This window comes from Ctenopharyngodon idella, chromosome 9 (assembly GCF_019924925.1).
Source record: "Ctenopharyngodon idella isolate HZGC_01 chromosome 9, HZGC01, whole genome shotgun sequence".
Classification (NCBI taxonomy): Eukaryota; Metazoa; Chordata; class Actinopteri; order Cypriniformes; family Xenocyprididae; genus Ctenopharyngodon; species Ctenopharyngodon idella.
The window spans coordinates 32,317,189-32,338,726 of record NC_067228.1 but is presented as its reverse complement, the minus strand read 5'-3'; the positions used below and the strand labels follow the sequence as shown (position 1 = coordinate 32,338,726).

Below are 21,538 nucleotides of genomic sequence, written 5' to 3'. Positions count from 1 at the left end.
CAGAGAGCAAATAACGCCTACAACACATTAATATCCAGAGCTGTGAAATATAGTAATAAGTTAACAAAAACCAATAATTGTGTCATGTTTGCTGTTTAATATTATGGAGAATTTTAGCATTACTCTTTCTTTTTTTTTTACATCTTTGCGAAAAAATTGCGTTTTTGACATTCGTTTATTATGACCCTCCCCGGCACCCGTCAGACGCGCCTCCGCATCCGCGCACCCGGAAACTGAGCAGTGCAACAAAAGCAGCGCTTTCTGCAGGCAATAAACACTCTCAGGTCTGTTCATAAAATTCTTTCAGATAAGACAAAACATTTCGGTAGTTTGTTTATAACACAAGTCAACTGTTTATCCTTCAGTGTGTCACTTTTAATGTGTTGGGTGTAGTCCAGCAGTAGGTTTTTACTGGGGCTGCTACTGTGAATCAGTCAGATGGCAATATACAGCACGCTTACATACTAATATATATATATATATATATATATATATTAGTATGCAAGCCTGCTGTTAGACTGTATGGTTGTGCTTGTTGTTTCTGCTGTGAGAGGGCAGAAGTTAATCTCATTCAGATTACTGACAGTAGATTAATCCATTTAAAATGGATTACAGTAAATGTTTATCTGCTCTCAGAGTCAGAGAAGTGTATACAGACTTGAAATACATTATTCCTCTTTCATTTTGTGCTGTGTGTTACCTAATTTATAGTGCCTAAACAAAAAAAATAAATAAAAAATATGCATATTATAATGCATATGATACCATGAGTCGCTGAAAGATCGTTCTGTGTCTCTACTTTCTTTTCTATACTTGAAGGGTCACTGAAAATGTTGGACTTAGGCAGTTAAATCACGCTTACAATGTATAAATTTCACTATATACAAACGCAGTCAAACATAGTGTCATTAAAAAGCACACTTTGCAAGCAAACTTTTCACAAAAAGAAGGATTTTAAATTATAAAAAATTAGATGTAATGTCCAAAAAGTGTTGTGAGATTTTGTTAAATATAAGTGGAACATGTTCATAGTTAATGTGATGAACGACACTGTGTGAACTTGAGGAAAAATGACTAAATATATGCACTTAAATTCACAAAAACATCTGTTGAAGTCATTGCGCAAGAATGAAGAAGAAAAATATGATTCTGAGAAAAGATCAGCATTTGCTGCCACTTTAGATCACATAGGAAGTTGGTGAAAGGAGTGCTTCTCTTATACTGATCTTGTGATGCTCTATTTTTAAAGTTTTCAGTTTAACAGTGGTTATATTGTGCTATGAACTCCTCCTAAGATCACGAGCTGTGGTGTGATGTTGCTGTATCTGGACTCATGCAGATGGCAGTGTTGGAGTTAATGATAATCTGTTCTGTAATCTTCAGTGTAAATTGGCCAGGTTACTGGGCTAAAGTAGTTTGTTTCCACTTAGTTTTTTCAAGTGCATGTTTTAATTTGCTCATTAAGAGCTGTAGAGAGTCTTTTTTCTGTGCTCTGTCGAGAGAGTCAGGTGCTGACTGCACACAAAAGACAGATTAGAGCAGTGTGCGGAGACACAAACGTGATTCTTGAACTGATCCTGTTAATCTGTCTGAAGAGCCTGAGACGGGCCGACAGACGGGCGGCAGGTCCTGAGGCCAGGTGAAGACTAGGGTCTCTTTCTTTCCCTCAGTGGTTTATGCTTCTCTCTAGATGTTTTACTATTTGCTGAGGATGTAAATAGAAAAAAGACACTCAAGGTTGTGTGTTACAGTAATTAAGCAGTTAATTTTTTTAAAGCTTACTATATCATGTTTGATACACGCATTTCTAAGGCCTCTAAATGATCAAAAATAGCTGATAATTCATACTTTTTGTAATCAAGTAAAAGGCCTTTCAGTATAAATAACATTCCCCTCCAGGTTGCGTGTCTTTGCTGTGAAATCTTTATTGATTTTTTTATGAAGTAAACATAAGAATAACTTTATATTGCTAGTAATATTTCAAGATGAACATTTACTGAACTGATGCAAGGTTTACTTGATTATCCATACATATTTTTATTTTAGAAAAATAAATCATGTTAAAATGTGAGTATCAAATATGATACATCAGGCTTTTGTTCATCTCTCAATCATCATAATGCAAAGCTATACAATAGGCCCCCCCCCCCACACACACACACAATAAATATTAGATATTTGATCATAAAACTAAGCATTTAAATATCTTACGTAGACGTATTATTGGAAGATACGGAGTGATAACTGATATTTATATGCATTTTATGTAAGTAGTCTGTTACACTGTTATAAAGATCTCATTGATTTGCATTACAATCAGAATTTTACTTTTTGGCCATATAAATATCTAACTGCACCAAATTTCACATTTTTGCTCAGTTTGGGCCTCTGTATAAAACTTAAGTGTTTTTCCTCCTCGGGAATGAGCTCCATATTCTCACTGTATCAAACTATATGAGCCATAAAAGCTCATGTATCAAATATGATACTCAACAAAAAACACACATGCAACTTTTTTTTAGAGTTTTTTTTTTTTTCATATGTCAGGCTTTACATGGTTAAGACAGCCATTTATTGAAGAGACTGGCTGTTTTTCCAGACATTTAGACATTGTCTCTCTAAATAATTTTAGATGTATGTAATAATATTGAATGTATATTATACAGAAAAACATACATTATACATGACATATATTCTGGCTTCCCGACACTAACTTTTCTGTGTGTTTGTGTTTTGTGAAGCATCATGTCGGATAAAAGTGAGCTGAAAGCTGAGCTTGAGCGAAAGAAACAGCGCTTGGCTCAGATTAGAGAGGAGAAGAAGAGAAAGGAGGAGGAACGCAAGAAAAAAGAGGTGCAGACTTTTTACTTGCATTAATGCACCAGCATGAGTTCCACTTTATGTGCACTCATTCACACGTAAGAATGCTGCTCAATACTGCCAAACATGCCAGAGGTCTGCTGCTTTGAGATGTATCTGAAATATACAGCTTGTCTTTGGTGTATATTAAAGGGGTATAGTTCACCTAAATATAAAAAGAATATTATCTTAAATAAAGAATAAAAAAATATATATATATTTTTATAAAATAAAGACGACGTTTTGAAGAATATCGCTAACCAAGCATGTGATGGACCCCATTGACTTACATAGTATGGGGAAAAAAAAAATACTATGGAAGTCAATGGGGTCCATCAACTGTTTGGTTACCGATGTTCTTCAAAACATCTTCTTTTGTGTTCAGCAAAAGAAAGAAACTCATACAGGTTTGGAACAACTTGAGGGTGAATAAATGATGACAGAATTTTCATTTTTGGGTGAACTATCCCTTTAAAAAATAAAGTCATTCTATATGCATGATTACAGTTGGAAAAATGCTAACTTTATTTGCAAATGTTTAGGGGTGGACAAATTTTCATTAAAATAATGGAGTAAAACAGCTTTTTAAATAAATAAATACTATACTGTTTTATACAGAATACTATGCTGTTGTTATACTATAGTATAACTGCTACAGAAACAATACTCAAATATTTACACTGGTTAACATATGTCATAGTAATATGAAGCAATGTTGTTTAAGCGATGAATCCACACCAGAATCTCAGGCACATCACATGAGTAGAGTAAAAATCAAGCAGATTTCTCAGTTTGAGACTGCTGAGAGTTTAGACAGTGTTTGCAGTTATTGATAAATTTCTCGTAAATTAAAGAAAAAATATTATTTTATTATTTGAAGGTATATTAATATAATTTGATCATTTTTCTTACAAAAACTTTAACAGGGTTGAGTGGTTGAGCTTGATGAGTGCAGGCAACACTACAATTTGTGTCAAAATTGAGTAAATGCTGTTCCTGCGGAAGCATACAGATTGCTGGTTTTTGTTCTTTGGGAACAATAGAAAGTTAGTTTTTTTATGAAGTGTTTGGTTCACTCTGTTTTGTTGGTGTCAGGCTGAGCTGAAGAAGGAGGCCGTCCCACAGCAGGATGATTCAGACCTGGAGAAGAAGCGCAGAGAGGCCGATGCTCTGCTGCAGAGTATGGGCATCACATCAGACACACCTGCGGGTAGGTCACCTACACACCTGGGTCACACACATGGTTGTGTCAGTCTCAGACAGCATGTCCTTGGATTGTTCAGATTTACCTGCCCTAAGATATCAAACTCTGATCGCTTTACATATCTACCTGCCAATAATATGTTCAATAATATGCTACATAAGCCACAATTTATCCTAAAGGTGCAGTCACATTAGCAAAAATTGGGCAGAATTTTACGGACAAATCGAATCCATTGTCAATAGTGTAGCAATGCATGAAGCACCACTTACTCATCGGTGACTTCCAAACTAGGCAGCTTTATATTGTTCAGCATGCTCAAAGTTTAACAAACTTAAATCCAATGTGAAATCCATGTGAGGAAATGTTTCATCTCATGTATCTGTCATGTGAAACTCCATATCACAAAGATGACTGCATTTCTCCCCATTAATTTTTCTGTACAAAGGTAAATGTGACTGCACCCTAATATTTGTCTGTCTCTGCAAGACTATGTGCACTTAATATGTTCCTGTGAATGGTTCCAAAAAATGAAGAAACCCAGTGTAGTGTACTTCACTGTTTGAACACAAGGGGGCAGAAGTGCACCACAGTAGATTTGATGTTACAATTTCAGCAAGCACTTAGCTTAGATATATTTATTTACATTTTCTATATCTGAACTTTTCAATTAAGAATATTGTTAATAATCTGTCTATCTATCTGTGTAAAATATATATATATATTGAAAGATAGATGGATAGATATCTGTATATATCCTTTTTTAAATAATCCTGTTTGTACAGTATTATTTATTATTATTTTTGTGTAGTATTACATACTTACATCTACTAAAAATCACCAAAACACCAGTTCATTAAAAGACACTGAGCAAAAATGTCTCCGAAAAGTTATGTTAGAGAAGAGCTCTAGTAGTTCTAGTAGCATTTGAGTGCAGAAAACACTTGCATTGTGTATGTAAAGCAGAAACATTCAAACATTTGTGACTGAAGTGTCCAACTCTTTTGGATGTATGCAGATGAAAGTATGTTTATAGCTTTTTCTTTTTCTTTAGTTCCTGCACCCATGTCTCCCACGGCCAAATCTGTGGGCACTCCAAGTGAGGCAGGGAGCCAAGACTCAGGAGACTGTGTCACCGGACCAAGGTATTATCTCTCTCTCTCTCTCTCTCTCTCTCTCTCTCTCTCTCTCTTTCTCTATCATGCATGTGGCGCTGGAGAGGTTTGTGGCTTTAACATTGCATCAAGGACAAACTGTCAGGGAAAGTGTTGTTGTATTTTGTGTCTGTGTGCAGGTCTGAGCAGGTAGGGAAAGGTTCTGCTGCATAAATCTCTGTCATTAGCTGTTTTTCAGCTGTAACTTTAAAAAAAATTACCGCTGGAAAACCCCTGAGAAGAAAGAAGGAAAACATGAAAACATTAGCTCTGTTCTAACACCTAGTGAGCTGCCCATCGTAGATGTGAGAAGAGCAAAGGCTCTTCCAAAATGATGATGATGGGGCCTTCTAAGCCATAATCTAAAGGAGAATCGCATCTACAGAGAAGGCTATCCCAGAATGCACTGCAAAAAGCTCCAATCAATGATAATTGTATCCACCTTTTTCTGAACGCGGAAGTCTTGCCCAACTTGTACTGGAATGATGCTTTACATTTGCGGTCTCCGGTGTTTCTAGTCAAATTAGCATATTTTCCGAGCTGATAATGTCATGATAAACCTATGAAAATTACACTTTACAGTGTAGCAAAGACTGTCTTTTGTCAACGCCTCACTCATCAAAGTTTAATGCGTAGATGACACGAAGCTGTCCGAAGTTACTGAAAACATATGAGCGCTCATATCCTACATGCAGCTTCCTATCGGGATGAAGTTTGTGTAATTTTGTCCTCAAAATGATTAAAGTGCACATATATGGTATTTGGGGAATATTTTAACTTAAGTGCTGTAAGCCATGCTCGTTTTTTCTTTCCAGTCTAGCATAAAATGCAAGGCATACAGCGCTGTATACGGACATTCACTTCACTGGTGCTCAAAACACATACTTTCCAAGAATTTCTTCAGTTTATTGCTGTTATGTAGCAGCCAACAACAGCACAGATTAACCCTGCACATAATTTAATTTTAAGTAATGTTCAAAAAGTTTCTGTTTTTCAATGTGTTCCTATGGAGACCGGAACAGGACAGCATCCAAACGGAAGTTGGAATTCCTCATGGCGGCGCTCATCGTTTACTCAGGAAAAAGGTGGATAGAGAACTGCAATGATCATTTATTTTTATAGGCCAATTTGAGATTTTGGCAAAAAGATTTTTTTGGCTTTTGGATAAAGTTCCGTGACCAACAAAAGTTTTGTTCCCCATGTTTTGTTTATCATGATAATCTTCAGAATTTAACTTTTATGAATTTTGAAGCCTAAATACAAGCAGCTGAAGTAAAAGGCTAAATGCACGCTATAAATGAACTACACCACAATCACAGCACCATTAAGCTTCAGACAACTCTTTCAGTATTTATTTAAAAAAAAAAAAAAAAAAAACATTTTTCTTGAAGGTTTGAGTTAGAATATTTTGCAAGATTGTGATTACAAACACAATGAGGCTGTGAAAGCGACTAGTGAGTAGATGAGTTTATCTGTTCAGTGTGACGTTTAATGTCCCTGGCAACCTCTCTGGAGTCCCATTTAGATACTTGTTAGCAACTGTCTTTTTCAAGACATGTAAAAGTTTAAAAAAATCACAAGGGAGTATTACTGATGTATTTTATGTCATAGAATAAAACATGAAAATATCCTGAGCTTGTGTGAACCACAGACCTTATTTAACCAGAAACCCATTAAAAAACAAACAAACAAACATTGACTTAGAAATGCTAAAATACAGCTCGTTTCCGGGTTTTGACCTACAAAAATACATCATCCCTCTATTGTTTAAACAGAATAGTAAAAACAGTCTTAATACAATTTCTTTAACCCTTTGCCTATAATGTTGCTCAGCCTTACATTATATCTGTTAATTGACAGCTGTGAATTATCAGTATGAGATTCTAGTTTAGAGTTAAAAAAAAAAAAAAAAAAATCTGATAGTAAAACAATCTTGCCACACTGTAAACCTGAATAAGTTAGCAAAACTCAAAAAAATTGAGGCAATCGGTTACATCAAAATTTTTAAGTTAAGAAATCCAAAGTTTAAGTAAGCAGAACTGGCATTTTGTACTCATTTTAATTGTTGTTAAAGGATTAGTTCACTTTCATATAAAATTTTCTTGATAATTTACTCACCCCCATGTCATCCAAGATGTTCATGTCTTTCTTTCTTCAGTCGAAAAGAAATGAAGGTTTTTGATGAAAACATTCCAGGATTATTCTCCTTATAATGGACTTCAATGGACACCAACGGTTGAAGGTCAAAATTATAGTTTGAGTGCAGCTTCAAAGGGCTTTAAATGATACCAGACGAGGAATAAGGGTCTTATCTAGCGAAACGATCGGTCATTTTCGAAAAAAAACGTAAATGTATATGCTTTATATAAACAAATGATCGCCTTACAAGTGCTTCCGATAAAACCGTACTTTTGTATTCTTCAAAAAGTTTACGCTGTATGTCCTACGCCTTCCCTATTCTACTTACGGAACGGTTTTGGCAGAAGCACTTGTAAGTCGATCATTTGTTTATATAAAGCATATACATTTACATTTTTTTCCGAAAATGACCAATCGTTTCGCTAGATAAGACCCTTATTCCTCGTCTGGTATCGTTTAAAGCCCTTTGAAGCTGCAATGAAACTATAATTTTGACCTTCAACCGTTTGGAGGCCATTGAAGTCCACTATAAGGAGAAAAATCCTGGAATGTTTTCATCAAAAACCTTTATTTCTTTTCGACTGAAGAAAGAAAGACATGAACATCTTGGATGACATGGGGGTGAGTAAATTATCAGGTAAATTTTATATGAAAGCGAACTAATCCTTTAAATTGAAATCTTTTAAGTAAATTAATTCATATATTTAACTTAAAATTATCACGTAATCTCAACAAACACTTTTATTAGTGGAAACTGTAACAAGCTAATTCAGAAAATGCTAACTTGCTAATTTGCTAGCATGTTAGCAATAGCATGATATAACACTTGCTGAATGAGTTCAGCAATATAAAACATTTAATATACCTGTTCTCAAAGCAAGCCGCATGCTCCACTTGTCACCATGATGGTAACTCTCCAAAAACCTGCATTAACAGAAACCCTTTTGAATTAGCACAGCAAAACATTAATCGCTACTAAATCTCCCTCTTAACATTAATCTTGCACAAAAAAACATTATATAACACTTAATTTTAACATTTACTCTTCCTTTCGAGTGCCATGAGCAAAGCATGCTGAGAAATAAAAATCCCAGCCCAGTTTCAGGTAAACTTAAGTTTGTCTCAAATTAAATGAAATAAGTTCATAAAACGCAAAACAATGAAACAGTTTACTTAAAATGTATCAGTTCTGTGAACTCTAAAGAAAAAGAAAGTGTATTCATAAAAGAAGAATAAACAAATTTGTTTAAATTAAGTTTGTCTCATCCAAACCAATTAATTATTTTGAGTGTTAGGGTTTAAAGTGCACTTTATTATTGATAGTCAAAATAGAGGGGAAACTGGAAAATATTCTGGAGTGGGAAAATTGGATTTTTTTTCCTTGGTGATCGAACCCATGTTTCCCACATGAGCCCAAAGGCGCAACTTTTCTGAGGCACATGAGCTAAACACTAGGCCATGGCTCCAGCTAGTAAAACAATATGAATATAGAAAGGTTATGGATTTTTAGTCTAGAATAAGACCTGTGGGAGCAGTGTAGAGCTGCCGTGGAGAGTGTTTAACCCCTGATTACAGCAGAAACGCTCACACACACACAGAAATGCCCCCGGGGCTCCGTGTCCACTCATATCCCACACCGCTTCACCACTTCCTACACACATGCAGGTCATGTTACACACTGCACACACACATTCTCCCTCATCACTTAATGCACTCATGACCACACACAGCCTCAGGTTGTGCTTCCGCTGATGTGGGTCGGTTTAGTGTCATGATCTGTAAGGATTTCATTGCCTTTTTAAAGTCAGAATGAAATAAAAATGAACCCTATCTGTTTTCTAAATGCATGTTATAGATGTTATTGTGAACCATTGTGATGCATAGGTTTTTTTATTTATTTTTTTATTTGATGTTTTAACCTTGTGGTGTTTAATCAAAATGCCATAACTGGACCTTCCAGTAAAAACAACAGACTTCTCTCTGGTGATTTATGCAGGATTTCTCCAATCATTTAGACCGTTTCCACCTGGTATTAAGATGTATTTTGGTCAGTCGGATCACAAGTGAATGCTAAATACAGGTGAAAATGGGGTCTAACATATTTTGAGCTTGTCCACTTTTGACCACTTCCAGAGGTAGTCGAAAACACATTTGACCGGATTGCTTTCGTAGTGTAAACGCTCATGTGATCGAAAATGTAAACTACGTGAGCTTATTTTGTCCATTAGATCGAAAGATCTGAAAACCCGATACATGTATCCACCCATAGACCCTCCCCTCAAAGAAATCAGGACAGAATTGGTTGAAAGTGGACAAATGAGACCGATTAAAACACCAGGTGTAAACGAGAATGTGTCTCCCTCGACCACTTGTGATCCAGTCGACCAAAATGCATCTTAATACCAGGTGGAAACAGGGCCTTAGTTTGGTTAAACTCGCCCCTGCAAGTTCATGTTCATCTGCTTCCACTTTTGAGTGCAACGCCAACATTTCAACATCCAATCAACAACCAATGTGTAGAATCAAGTCCCCGCCCTTCATTTTTTCTTAGTCAATGATCCATTACACTTGGATTCACATTACAATACATAAAAAAAGATGTCACTACTTACCATTACTACTACCAGACGTAATCATTTATTCAGATTGAAAATAACTATTCACTTTCAGTTATTTTCAATTTGAATACATGATTACTTCTGGTTCATATTAAAGTATATGCCTGAATTAAATGAGTTAATTTTTTTGTAAATACATTTCAAACAGCACAGAATTGTTGTGATTGCATAGATTGCTTTCTTTCACTTGTTATTTTATTTATATATTTATTTATATATTTATTTATTTTTTGGGTAGTGTTATACAAAATGTCTGTCAAAAGTTTTTCAGTAAAATGCAAAACACGTGTACTTTCTGTTCTCCAAAGTAGCATTTATTTGATTTTTTTAAATGGATTTTATAAGTCAAAGTACAGTTATATTATACTGTTACCATTTAAATGGTATTCTATTTTCTTATTTTAAAATTCAATTTTTACCTGTAAAGACACTGCTCCATTTTAGCAGTATTTTGTTCTTATCTATTCAGAAAACCTTATGAAAACCTTCACGGTGCTTGAAGGACATTTCTTATTAGCACAGTTTAAAATGGTTAAATTAAGTCATTTTATTTATATAGCACTTCATACAATACATATTGTTTCAAAGCAACTTTATAGTGATAAACAGGAAAATAATGATTCAATGATGCAAACAGAGTTCATTTCTGCTGTAAAGCAGCTCTAAAAAGAAAATAGTGTCATTGATAGTGTCAAATAGTGTCACATTCAGCTGAAGTCAGTTCAGTGTTGATTCAGTTCCATTGTAAAGATCATCAATTTTGAAATGCGTTCAATTTATCTATAAAGCAGTTCTGGAGGAAACAGTGATGTCAGTGCAGTCAAATCAATAATATTACCGAATATTAAGTGTCCCCATCTAAGCAAGTCAGAGGCAACAGTGGCAAGGAACCCAAACTCCATTGGTGACAAAATAGACAAAAAACAAAAAAAACAAAAAAAAAACCTTGGGAGAAACCAGGCTTAGTCGGGGGACCAGTCCTACTCTGGCCAAATGAATTAAAGTGGTGTGGTTTAATTCCAGGCTGCATCACAAGTCTGATTGTGATGCTTAATATACTCACTGTTATGGGGCGTTCACACCAGACACGACTTGCGTGAATAAATCACGCTATTCACGCATAGTTGGACACTTGAACATTTTGAGTTTACTCGCTTCATTCGCACGTGAAATTCGCTTCATTCGCGCGTGAAATTCACTTCACAACAGACTTGAATTCACGTCATGAGAGGGGCTTCTGTCAGGCGGCTTGTCTCTTTTCTGCACACTTCCTCTGAATAAACACATCGACTCGTCAGCGGGAAAGTAGTTGTAAAATACGGCAAATAAGCTCAATTTGCCGGCTTTAGCTAGCTTGTAGTCTCAATATGTGTGTATATATAGCTCAAATTGAGTAAAGAGCGTTTTTTACAACTTACCAGATTGTCCGACCTCCTCACTCACTTTCTTCCAAGCAAAATCCTTTTTATTCCTGTTTCTAAAAAAGTACAAAGATGTATCGTACAGCAAGGATGATTTTGTCCTCCATGTTGTTTCGGATTTCTGCCTCCTCACGCTACGTCGTCACTACTAGAGCGAGTTCCTGATTGGTTAACGCGGCGCGAATTTTCGCCAAAGTTCAGATTTTTCAACTTGCGCGAATCATGCGTTACGCGCGTCAAACGCCCGAAACGCTCTATTCGCGCCGCCAACAGGAAGTCTATTCACAAAGCAAGCATCTTTATAGTATTAGACATTAAAAAGAGTGTTGATGTCTTTCAATTAGAATAACAACTTCACTTCCTGCTATAAAGCACCTCTCCAGTGTGTTCATGTTTTTATTCAAGTTTGACCTTGACGGACTGAACAGAAGAAATGAACCGGGGAAGATTTCCATGGCAAAGAAGGCGGGGCCCCAGGGCCACACTTACCTATCACGTCATTGTCATGGACCAATGGTAGTTCGAAGGCGTTTATCAAACTTTTCTGTACAGTTCACTTTGGCAAGCTGTTTCGAACTCCAACTCCAAACGAAATTTAGTTTTGGTCTGATTATGTTTGAAATGATGTCACACCAGTTTCTGATTTCACTTGAAATATATTGAGGCCTTAAAGGGATAGTTCACCCAAAAATGAAAATTCTGTCATCATTTATTCACCCTCAGGTTGTTCCAAACCTGTATAAATTTCTTTGTTCTGCTGAACACAAAGGAAGATATTTTGAAGAATGTGGGAAACTGAACAGTTCTGGGGCACCATTGACTTCCATAGTATTTTTTTTTTTTTTTCTACTATGGAAGTCAGTGGTGCCCCAAATTAGATTGGTTACTAACGTTCTTCAAAATATCTTCCTTTGTGTTCAGCAGAACAAAGAAATTCATACAGGTTTGGAACAACTTGAGGGTGAGTAAATGATGACAGAAATTTCATTTTTGGGTGAACTATCCCTTTAAAGAGTGTAGAAATCACAATACAATGCCTTTTTTCTATCACAAATGGCCAAAAAGAAACTTTAGAAACACATCAATCTGTTGTTCTTTAAAGAGATGAAGGCTATTTCATGCACCACTGTCTTAATAGAAGAAAGCAAAGTGGACATCAGAATCTATAGTTTCAGAAGCAGAACATATTATACACCAGCTTCATTTACAACACTGAAGAGAATTTTCATGAATAGCTATGGAATATTTAATCTTTCATCATAATGTAAAAACTTCTTGTGCTACTTTCCTTTTTGGCTGGTGTCACTCCCCCATTTTTAACTGCAATATAGAGAGAATATCCTGTTTAATTCAGAGGGAAAAAAATGGCAGATTCAATTTCATGTTGACTTTAAAATGAAGCATACTCAGAGCTCCTGAAATGGTATAAGTTTCTCTGTAGAGAGGTCTCAGACCCCAAAACCCTAAATCTGCACACATTGTAACTTTAGCTCTGTGGCATTTTTTTACGTGCTGTGTAAACCTTACTTAAGACAATTATTTATGTGACAGACAGCTTTTTGGTCAAACATTTCAGCAATTTACTGACCAAATAATATGCACTACTGTATCTGGTGACATATAAAACATGCTTTTCATGGCATTTATAGTATTTACCTTAAGGGTTAGTTCACCCAAAAATGAAATTTCTGTCATTAATTACTCACCCTTTTGTTTTTGCGCACAAAAAGTATTCCCATCGCTTCATAACATTAAGGTTGAACCACTGTAGTCACATGGACTATTTTAACAATGTCTTTGCTACCTTTCTTGGCCTTGAAAGTGCTGTTATGTTTGTTTCTATGGGGGATCAAAAACCTCTCGGATTTCATCAAAAATATCTTAATTTGTGTTCTGAAGATGAACGGAAGGTCTTACGGGTGTGAAACGACATGAGGGTGAGTAATTAATGACAGAAATTTCATTTTTGGGTGAACTAACCCTTTAAAATTCTCAAATAATTGTGACCAGGTGATTATGTAATAACTGACATGTCTGGCACTGGAGAAGTGTGGTTTGTTTTATCAGAACAGTTGATTTTCTTTAGAAACAGCACTATATGGACATCTGCTTCTGTTTCTGTGTTTGTGTTGTGTTTGTCTTGTGTGTGTATAGATTAGAAGCTTTTCTGCTTGTGTCTCTTAACTGCTCTGAAGTACTGTAACATTGTGTTTTTAACCACCTTTTATATAACAACGTCTCTCTTTCTGTCTGTAACCCTGTCTCATGGCTGTGACACTAACAGGACTCTGCACTGGGACTGTGACCCCTCTACTCTTCTGCTTCACTCTGATCTGGGGTACTGCACACTTTCTGCTCATTCTCCTTCGCTCTTTCAAACCTCTAGAGGAGTCAGTCATGAGTGGTTGTTGGTGGCATATGATCATGAGCAGGGATTCATACTGCAGCATCACAGACTCACTCCATTACAATACTGTAGATCATTGGAGGAGAGTGAGCCACATGAGTTCAGATGTTTTAAATACCACACAGATGTAAACGTAACCAGGTTGCAAGACTTGTAAAGTGAGCACAGTGATTTCCAGAGGATATTTAGGGACTGTTTACTGTTGGTATGAACATTTGAGATGGATTCTGTGGTGCATGTTTACACTACCAGTCAGTAGTTTGGACACACTTATTTAGTATTTATTCATCAGTGTTAATATTTTTTAGAATAATAGTAAAGTCATCAAAATGATGAAATGACACAGTATGGGAATTATACTATGACCAAAAATGTTAAACAAACCAAAACTAACTGTATTCTAAAGCAAGCTTTTGAACAGTATTGAAGGAGTTCCCATGTGCCCTGTTGGCAATTTTTCCTTCACAACCTGGTCCAACTCATACATTAAAATAAATGAATATTAAAAATGTAATATGGTTTTTGCTTTTGTTTGAAATTAATTTATAGACAGGTTATATATTTATGTACAAAGGTAATTTAAGGGATTTAACTAAAAGCCTTTTAAGATTAAAATATTTTTAAGATCATGAGTAACAAATTTCGTCAAGTGTGTCCAATTTTTTTTTTTTTTCACGTCAGAATGTTACATGCATTTCTGATCACCTGTGAATGTGGTAGGGGTGATGGGATCACAATGCTTTCTAAAGCCCCTTTCACACAGAGTGTTAATCGCAGAAAATTGCCATTAAAATTGCTAGAGTGCCTTGTGTGTGAACGCAAACACATCCCGGGATGGGGACCTGGTAACATTGCCGGGATTTGTTCTGGAACATGCCCTGTGTGAACAAAAGGCAGCATCAATGCCGTAAGGGGTGTGTCATACTCAGTGACGACGCTGAAGCTAAGATCATTCTCCAGTTTAGTGGAACGGTACGTGATGTGCTAGTTTATGATCGAATCAGAAAAAATGCACAAGCGTGGTTTCTCGAGAGAGAAATCGCAGATCATAAGCAAACTTAAGACGCTGTGGAGACATTACACATCACATCCTGATGTCACATGTCTTTACGGGATGTGTGTGAAAGCACGCACAGATTCCAGGAAGTCACTGGCAGTATGAATGAACCTCAATTAAACGATACCGGGACACATTATCAGTGTATTTTCTGGAATCTCTGTGTGAAAGGGGCTTCAGACTCATTGGACCCCATTTACACTGGCACTGTGTTTAGTGCTGTCCACAGATCAGCTGAGAGGGCTATTACTTGGTGTACATGAGGCTTTAAAGGATAAATTTGCCAAATTTCAACAATTTTTGTATTGTTACAATGTCGGTAGTTGTAAAAATACAACTAGAGCTGGGCTTTTGTTAAAACTGCAGATTGAACTTCCGCATTTTTATATTCCTGTGCACGGATAATTGGATCGACAGAGGGGCGGCGCCAAAATCAAAAGTGCATTATGAGTGTTTTTGGCAAAAGGGAATGCCACAGGCCTTTTTCTCTGTTTTCTCTTGCAATATAGCATCAAGTTTTTAAAAAAAATACCTTTCTACTGCATAGACAGCCACATTTTATTAAAAGCAAATCTTGCCAGCGGTGAATTACCCCTTTAATTTGTCATCTACTTCAGAAAGATGCAGCATGCATGTGAATTTTTAGATGTTTGAGCAGTGTGGGCACACTTCCTCCCTATGATTTGTGTGTTTGTGCGCTCTCCTAGACGTGGTCCTCTGAAGTTGGCAATGGCGAAGACGACCCATGTGGATTTCCCACCCAAAGAGGTGGTGTCCTATACCAAAGAGACACAGACGCCCACCATGACAGAGCAGAAAGAGGGTAAGTTGTGAATCATGCACATGTAGGAATTCTGACTAATACCATTCACAACATTATTTTTTATGGCCAGTAAACAAAGCAATTTCTGATATTGTTATATATTTAAAAACACACACTAACATCCTGCAGAGTGTTACATGCTGCAGGTGAATTCAGGGGTCATGATATATCTGTAATCGTATCGGTAATGGCCATTGTTAGTGTTTTTATTTATTTATTTATTTATTTTTTATCATCTGCATCAGTCAGTGATCGCAAATGAGTTTCAAACTTTCACTGAAATAAAAAGAAATCTTATTTTACAAAATACAAAGTTAAATTTAAGGCTTGTTCACATAAGAACAAAGTTTTAATAATCACTATTCACACAGAATTAGAATGAAATCCGCACTACAACTATAGCGATAACAACACAGAGGAACAATATCGTTGGAATCACTTTCAGAATGATATTTTCCAGCTGATGAAGGATAAAAATATTGACAGCCAATCTGAATCCACCCAACTTTAAAGAGCTTGTGAATTTAAAATGGCAGACAACAAAACTGCAGCATGTGCTTATGATAAACAGAACATTATCATCTGTTGGTGTGGACAAATATAGATATCTTTATAGTTATCCTTCTCATAAAGTGCCCCTATTATGCGTTTTAAAGGATCCTAATTTTGTTTTGGAGTCTCCTACAACAGGTTTACATGAATCCAAGTTCAAAAAACACTTGAATTTTCTCATAATATCCATTGCAGCATCAGCTCTTTTCTCACAGTGCCTGAAACAGTTTGATCAAGGATCCGGTGCCTCTAAACCCCGCCTTCCTGAGAGCTTTCTCTGCTCTGATTGGTCAGATAGCCCAGTCTGTTGTGATTGGTTTATTGCTTACAGTGTGTGTCAGAAACGAAACACCCATTACCATATCTGAATTTCAGCTCCGGATCTTCCTCAGCGTCGGTTTTACCGGATCAATTTTAGTGCAAGTCCTTGTCCTTTGGAAATTCATCAAAGTGGATTTGCTTTGGCAGCTCAGAAAACGGCGTCTTCTCAACATGTTGACAACACGAACCAAACACTTCCAGGCCTCAGCTACAACTAAAGTCAGTGTTTGAGGGGCAAAGTAGATGTTGTTCGCCATCAGCCAATGAAGACCATAGGCTGGCATTAACTAAATTTGTTACAAACATAAGAACATAAGTACGGAGCCCCGCACATGACATGCAAGAAAAAAAATTTAATCGCGCACACGATTTACTAATTCGTTTCCTCGATTTACTAAAACGTGTGCACGATTTACTAATTCGTTCCTAGATTTATTAAATCGTGCGCACGATTTACTATTTCGTTCCCTCGATTTATAAATCATGTGCATGATTTATAAATCCAGGGAACGAAATAGTAAATCGTGCGCATGTTTTAGGAAATCGAGGAAACGAATTAGTAAATCGTGCGCACGTTTTAGTAAATCGAGGAAACGAATTAGTTTCCTCGATGCATTTTAGAGCACAAGCCTCTGATCTGAGAGCTTTTCTGTGTGTGTGTGTGTGTGTGTGTGTTAGAGAGAGAGAGACAGAGAGAGATCAGAAGTGTGTGACCCTTTTTGGAAATGATCTGACCGTAGTGAACATGGAGATGAAAGCTGAAGGAAAATTGCACAGACTCGAGAAACATAAGACTTCAAGGCAAGATTAAACACACACACACACACACACACACACACACACACACACACACACACACACACATCCGTTTACAGAGACAGAGCGAGAGGGGGCACAGGAAATGAGCAGTAGGTTAGTGGAGATATGAGAGTGTGTGTCCAAAAGCAGGTCAGGATTTGTGTAATTGCAGTTGTGGCCTTTTACGTGGCAGTTCGTGCATGTCTGTGACCGCCCCACTCTCATGTCAAATACACAAGATCACTACTTTGCTGTGTGTGTGTGTGTGTCTTTGAGATGTTTATTCTGTTGATGTTTGTGCAGGAGATAATGAAAGAACATTTTAATGAAAGCCTTTTTAGGGTTCTATTTTTAGGGGTATCGTTACTATATCATTATTGGACAATTAAATTGCCATTGGTCTGATTAGGCTGATAATTTATGCAGATATTATCAGGGCCTATTTTTTTTTTTTTTTTTTTTTTTTTTATACAATTATTACAGTAAACTTACTTTTTATTACAGAACACTTTATAAGTTAAATAAGTTTAGGTTGAAGCAATAAAATTATTAACTTATTCAGCCAGGACACATTAAATTGATAAAAAGTGACTGAATTTAGTGTAAAAATTGTTTTCACAAACATGAGCAGCACAACTGTTTTCAACATTGATAATAATCATAAATGTTTCTTGAGCATCAAATCATCATATTAGAATGATTTCTGAAGGATCATGTGACACTGAAGACTGCAGTAATGATGCTGAAAATTCAACTTTAACATCACAGAAATTACATTTTAAAATATATTAAAATAGACAAGTTATTTTAAATTGTAATAATATTTCATTAAATTACTGTGCATTTATTTGATCAAAAATAGTCTTAGTGAGCATAAGAAACTCTAAACTTTTGAACAGTAGAGTATTTAGATAAATATTGCTGTTTATTACTTGTTATTGTTATGAATCAGTATTCCTTCTGTCTCTTTAGTGAGACCTTTTTTATCTTTTTGCTGTATTTTATTTCTTTCATTAAACATTTTGAATGTACTTGAGTATATTTGACTACAATATCTGTTTGGCTGAAAGGATGCTACCTCGAATTGGGAAAAATCATATATTTTTAAACTATTTCATAGCAAATACATAAAGATCATATCACAATACATATCAAATTTCGTCAAAAGTCTGAAAAAATATCGAGCTCTACATTTTTTTTTTTTTTTTTCCTTCTGTATCGCTCAGCCTCATCCCACTGCGTTTTAAAAGTGTTAAATAAGACTTATCTGCAGACTGTCCAAAAGCTCTCCCCTCAACACACACACACACACACACACACACACACACACACACACACACCATCTCTCCTTCCATTCCTGCCACTGTATAATCATTTCATCAACTCTCACACTCTCTTCTGTCTCTCCTCCAGCACATAACAAATCACTCTGGGTGACATTGTGAGGTTTTCCCATCCCTCTCTCTCTCTCTCTCTCTCTCTCTCTCTGATGGAGTGGTTTGAGGTAAAGAGGCATGTGGGGCTGTTGAAGGCTCAGCTCTGTGTAGGTCAGGAGGTTTGTGGCCGTTACTGTTCCCAGCGGGACATAACGGTGTCAGTGCTGTGTTAGAGTGCTAGATACGGTTACATTCACACACATTCAGTGCATTCTGTAAATGACTTGACTTCTGAATGTCTTAAATTTTCAAGACTCACACCTGCATTATGAGAGCGAGTTGCTAAATTAGCGGTGCGTGAATGGAACCGCACTGGGAAAAACTAGTTGTCTGTCACATCTTAAAGTACGATAGCTGTTGTGCGCTGCTTGAATTGTGTTGCACTTGTTTATGTTCTGACCTGATATGACTGATGTCTGACGGTTTGAGATCTAGATGCTGTTTTCCAGTGGTGCTTCCTCCGTCCATTTTATGGTCTTGGTATGCATTAAAAAACCTGTAAAAGCTGAAGACTATAGATGTGTGGATGGAAATCACTTTCATTACCGCCTTATCCACAGCTCTGCTTGCTGCAGCACCAGGGGTCGTGAGAGTATAAAATTGAATTAAAAGTGATTGTTTTAATTGCCCTTGTGCTCACGGGAGGGTTAATATCCCGTGCTAATCACAAGGAGCCTCTCATATGGAGAGCATGTCTCTTAAAGTGAGGAACCCTCAGCCTAGCTCTCCACAGATCCCAGCATCTCTAAATGAATACTATTGTCCATCATCTCCAAAACACACTTAGTTCATAATTTATCAGCTATCAGTCAGTGACACAGGAATTGTGACATTGATTATAGGGATAGTAAAGCCCCCACATTGCTCATTTTCTTTTCAGTTTGTGCTTTGCACAAACTTTTTGAGACAGAACTAATTTAGTAATGAGCTTTCTGTTGGTCAACGTGGAAAATCTGCATGACCAACGTTAACCCATTGCGAAATCTGCGTAGGGAAATCTTTCGCCCATTCGCAAAATTCCCGATCTCATGAAATAACTGGATTTTGACCGCAAACATTCGGTGAACAATGTTAAATGTGACCGCACCCTACGACAGAATTTTTGGGCATTCGAGTTGTATTAATTTATAATGTCTTCACAACAAAATTATTGAAATGCAAGTTGTGAAAATTTGGCATTTTTTGGGCAAAAAAGGTCTATTGTCAATAGTGTAGCGATGTATGAAACGCAGCTCACACAGCAGTCACTTTCAATCCAATGAGCTTTCTGTTGGTCAACACGGAAAATCTGCATGGCCAAATATACATGATCTTGACCAAAAATTGATGCACCTTTTGACAGAACTAACATCACAACATTTATTTCCATCAAGAGGTGCATCAATTTTTGTTCAAGATCTTGTATTGACAATGCAAGAGGTGAGCACTCTGTAAAGTCTCCTCCAGCACATCCCAATGACTTTCAATGAATTTAAGGTCTGGACTCAGAGGTGCAAATTCATGTGTGAAAATGATTCTTCATGCTCCCTCATAAACATTCTTTCACAACTTGAGCCTGATGAATCTTGATATTGTCATCCTGGAATATGGCCATGATGTTTCTTCCTACATGGTTGTTTAAGAAATGAAAAGCTACACACTCCATCAATTAAGGTTAGAAGAACTGTTGCCGAACATATAACATAATAGTCACTGAACAAGGGTAAATGTGACTGCACCTCATTTAAATCCAGCATCCAAACAGGCTTATGATGGCCAGAATCTGCACTGAACATTGATCTTTGTTGATCTCTTCAGATGAACTTCCTGTGTGAGCTCTCTGCGCACATCTTTTGTTTTTCCAGGGGTAAAGCCCATCACAAACAACCCCTTCACTGAGTTGCGCAGAAGTCCCGTAGTCTTATTTACAGAGCTAAGGTTTGCTCGGACCACTTACACAAGCACAAACAAGGAAGTCAGCGTTCGGAGGTCTCTCTATGTCTCCTTTTCTGTGGGCGTCCGACGGAGTCCGTGCACCTGCAGAGGACATCAAAGAGCATTAGTCTTGTTCTCGAACAACCTCTGACCCCATGGGGCGCTTGCATTAATACATTGTCCTTTGACAAAGCCTGCCGATTACTGGCCGCTCTCTTTCTCTCTCTGCTTACGCCCTCCCCCCGCAAAAAAAGCTTTTATTTCTTGAGGGATACAAAAGCTATAATTGCTGCAGCTTTGAGATGAGGTGTCGATGGGAAGGGGATCTGCCATCAGGGTGAATTCTGTTAAATGTTTTTCTCTCTCTTTCTCTCTCTCTCTCCTCCCCTCTGTGGGGTCACCAGGATCACTTGCTTTTCTCCAAATGGGCATTTTTGCTGGCAGGTGCATTACACCCCTTATTTTCAGATTGTCTTTCCGCTGCTAATGCCTGGCAGGTTGATTGCTCGGGTCTGGCTGGCAGAGAAAGGGCCGCGCTGTGTTCGGGCCCCGGACTGAAAGACACTGATTACTGTTTTCCTCCTAGCCTGATTGAGGCCCTTGAAAGGAAAGATTTTAACCTTCTCTCCTCTCTCCTTCCTGAGTACGGGCCCGGCACGGCGAGATGGCCCGTGTCATCAGAACGACTCCATAAACTCATCAGAGCGAAACCCCCTCCCCCCCCTCTCTCTTCAAACCCGGCCTTTCCAGAGAGAGCCGTGGACATGTTTCTGATGTAAAATCTGACAGATGACATTATCATTTTGATTATTGGAGGAAAGGGCGATTTCACTCTTTA

The 21,538-nt window shown here is 37.1% G+C and overlaps 1 protein-coding gene across 3 annotated transcripts in view; it reads left to right on the top strand.

Moving 5' to 3' along the window:
• The first annotated feature begins 176 nt into the window (after window positions 1-176).
• The window catches only part of dync1i2a (dynein, cytoplasmic 1, intermediate chain 2a), a 40,632-nt gene continuing 19,270 nt past the window's right edge, over window positions 177-21,538 (top strand). Inside the window, exons 1-6 of one of the 3 annotated variants that reach the window (XM_051904817.1) lie at window positions 177-284; window positions 2,742-2,853; window positions 3,955-4,069; window positions 5,115-5,205; window positions 13,677-13,730; window positions 15,564-15,679. In XM_051904817.1, the coding sequence (XP_051760777.1) occupies window positions 2,746-2,853; window positions 3,955-4,069; window positions 5,115-5,205; window positions 13,677-13,730; window positions 15,564-15,679 (484 nt within the window). In that variant the 5' untranslated portion in view covers window positions 177-284; window positions 2,742-2,745. Of the gene's footprint in view, window positions 285-1,616; window positions 1,640-2,741; window positions 2,854-3,954; window positions 4,070-5,114; window positions 5,206-13,676; window positions 13,731-15,563; window positions 15,680-21,538 lie in introns of those variants that run through there. The other 2 variants (XM_051904819.1, XM_051904820.1) reach the window with 2 other exon arrangements.